Source organism: Hakea prostrata, chromosome 9 (genome assembly GCF_041222555.1).
Source record: "Hakea prostrata isolate BN-2017 chromosome 9, UWA_Hpros_2, whole genome shotgun sequence".
Taxonomy (NCBI): Eukaryota; Viridiplantae; Streptophyta; class Magnoliopsida; order Proteales; family Proteaceae; genus Hakea; species Hakea prostrata.
Window position 1 is genome coordinate 15952264 of NC_142608.1, and position 2707 is coordinate 15954970.

General features: G+C 39.2%; 1 protein-coding gene across 1 annotated transcript; it reads left to right on the plus strand.

Moving 5' to 3' along the window:
* The first annotated feature begins 1014 nt into the window (after window positions 1–1014).
* LOC149004837 (transcriptional corepressor LEUNIG_HOMOLOG-like) lies at window positions 1015–2043 on the plus strand. The gene is made up of 5 exons (XM_089135728.1): window positions 1015–1057; window positions 1146–1243; window positions 1523–1632; window positions 1722–1975; window positions 2022–2043. The coding sequence occupies exons 1-5, from the start codon at window positions 1023–1025 to the stop codon at window positions 2041–2043; spliced, it is 519 nt and encodes a 172-aa protein (XP_088991854.1). The 5' UTR covers window positions 1015–1022.
* Window positions 2044–2707: the final 664 nt, after the last annotated feature.

The window sequence follows — 2707 nt, forward strand, 5'->3', positions numbered from 1 at the left end:
CTAGAAAAATAGTCACATATCACTAGTAAAAAATTTATAAAAATAAGAAAAATAAATTTAAATAAGTAACTTAATCAGATAATTTGATTGGAGGATAATAATCGGTAAGAAATGGTATACCATATCCGCATCCTATTAATAATCGGATGGATTCGAATACCCCTAAACGGATGCGGATGCGAATTCGAAAGCAGATTTCGGTTATCTACGGATACCCACTTTTAAGTTGTGAGACGAAAAATGGCTTAGGAAAGCCCACCATCACTTAGTCAATGTTGGGCCGTGCATTAGGAGAAAGCCCACCATCAGAATCTGATGCATGTGTTGTGTGTGTGTGTATGGATGTTTTTATATGTTTATCAGGGAAGAAAATTTTGAATACAAATTGACAACTGGAGAATCGGATCCATGTGGGACGCACGCACTTCTCACATTTCACGGCTCCCTCTGTTACTCGCCATAGACTCTAGGGGACTCTATAGAGGTCGTGCAGTTATAAACTCTCAGGACTCCTTTTGGAGTCTCTCTGCACCAAAAAACACAAAACACACCAAACCCTGGAGTGAAACAGTGAGAGAGTGAGTTTTTCGTTTACCTCAGTCGTTCCCCCTGGTTAAAGTAAAGGCGGCAATATAATAGTGAAGAGGGCGAGGAAGCAGAGAGAGAGAGAGTGAACAGGGGAGTATCTATATATATATATATTCCTTTTAAAATTACTCTCTCTTGTTTTGCTTTCCATTTTGCATGGCTTCTTCTCTCTTGCCTTGGCTTCCTCTTTGCAACATAAACAATGAACTACTGCAACACATCTCTTCTTGAACCTCATTCCATTACTCCTCTCCTCCATCGTTTCCTTAACATCGGTATTCTCTCTGCCGCTTCCCCTTCTGCTGCACAACGATTCTCTTGCTGAGCTCTGTTCATTTCATCTCCGTTTCTTGTTTGATCTTTTGGGTATCATAGCATGTTTTCCTTCTGTTGTTCGCTGATGAGTTTTTGGTCGTTTGCAGGAACTGGAGTCGATGATGGACGATCTTAAGTGGGATGCGGATATGATGTAACTGCTTCGGCTGTTTTTGCTTTACTTCTTCATTGTTGTTTGGATAAATCTTCTTATGGGGCATTTTGGTTGGTTTCTTCTTCAGGCTCATTCAATACATTCATGATTATATGATAAAAAAGAAACTGTATAAGGCTGCAGAGACATTGAGGGATGAAACAAAAATTACTTTCCAAACTGTAGGTAATGTATTCTTCAACTAATGCTCTGTTTCCTGACCCCTTCCATCCTCTTCTCCAGGCGGTGAATGGATTTGTGGTCGATGACAAGTTTTGTAGCTGTGACGATAGATTTATTTGGGTCTTTCACAGTAATTTAATCTTTGAAGTTCTTATAACCTGATATATCAGCTTGACCTTGTTCTGAACGATATATTTGAATCAATTCAAAGGAACACTTCAAGGAATTGAACATGCTTGTGGATTTTTTATTTATAACAAGGACTCTGGGTTCTCTTTTCAGCGCTTGGAAGTCCTGAAGGTTTCTTGTCGGAGTGGTGGTCAATATTCTCTGACGTGTATAGGTACAGGGAGAAGCAGGCCGAGGAATTAAGTCATCAAAATGCTTTTAAGGTGTGGTTTGAATTAGGTCCAAAAACTTTTTCTCCTAGTAGTATCGTTTTCCTGAAATATTCAGTTTGTACCATCTTTCCATGTTTCAGTCCAAACATGTTATAGATCCTAGTGAAGATGTTGTCGGTCCTTGGATGGAGATATGTGAGAGGAATGAGCAAAGACTTAGACAGCTTCCTACGGAATTTAGCCATACAAACATGCCAACTACTGGCATGTTGGCTGCCCATATATATGTGGACGAGCGTGTTGGACAACCTTCCTCTGAAACTTTGCTACCAGATATCCGGCTTGCCAGTTGTGGAAAAATGGCTTCCTGCAATTCAGTCGTTCCAACTCTAGGGTATTTCCAGCTTCTCTTTAAATACTTAAATTGGGTGGATTCAAAGTCTGAAGGTTTATTGTATATAGATTCCTGCAATACTTACTTTTTTTTGATTTTGCAGGAATGTCCATCAACAAGCCTGTGCAGAGACTCAACAGCGTTCTATGAGAGTATGTGTTTATCTAGTCTTGCTGTCAAGGACCAGCTTCACGTTTTTGGGAATACTATTTGACTGATGGCTGCTCCTTGTGTAGTGTGGCAGACAGGGTGTTCGTTTGAGCAGCTCACATCCTTCAGAGCCAACATTCTATGGTGTTTCAAAAGCCTTAACTGGGCTTTCTGAAACGGGTTTGTCTATATTCTGGCCCCAGCCCCCTTCCTTTTTTTTTCCCCTTTCAGTGATTGTCTTTTCTTGCTCTTCGTAATTCATTGGTTTCGCACAGAATTATTTTTACTTTTCAAAAGTTTACTATCATTTACATTTTTTAGCTTAATGTTCAGTTGTTGAGCTCATGATGGTAACTACTGAGGTCTACAGAGTCTTTGATCCATTCTCATGTTCAAAATAAAGTTAAGCTAGCTCATTGATCTGATTTTGTCAATTTGGTATTTTATTTTTTAAAGTATTTCTAACAGTATCAAAATGTTAAGATTTGATTATTAGGCTCACAATATATTGGTTTCACATTAGGGTTCAAGGTTTCTACATAGGGGGTGGCACCTTGATGCACTTCGAAAATCCAGATTATG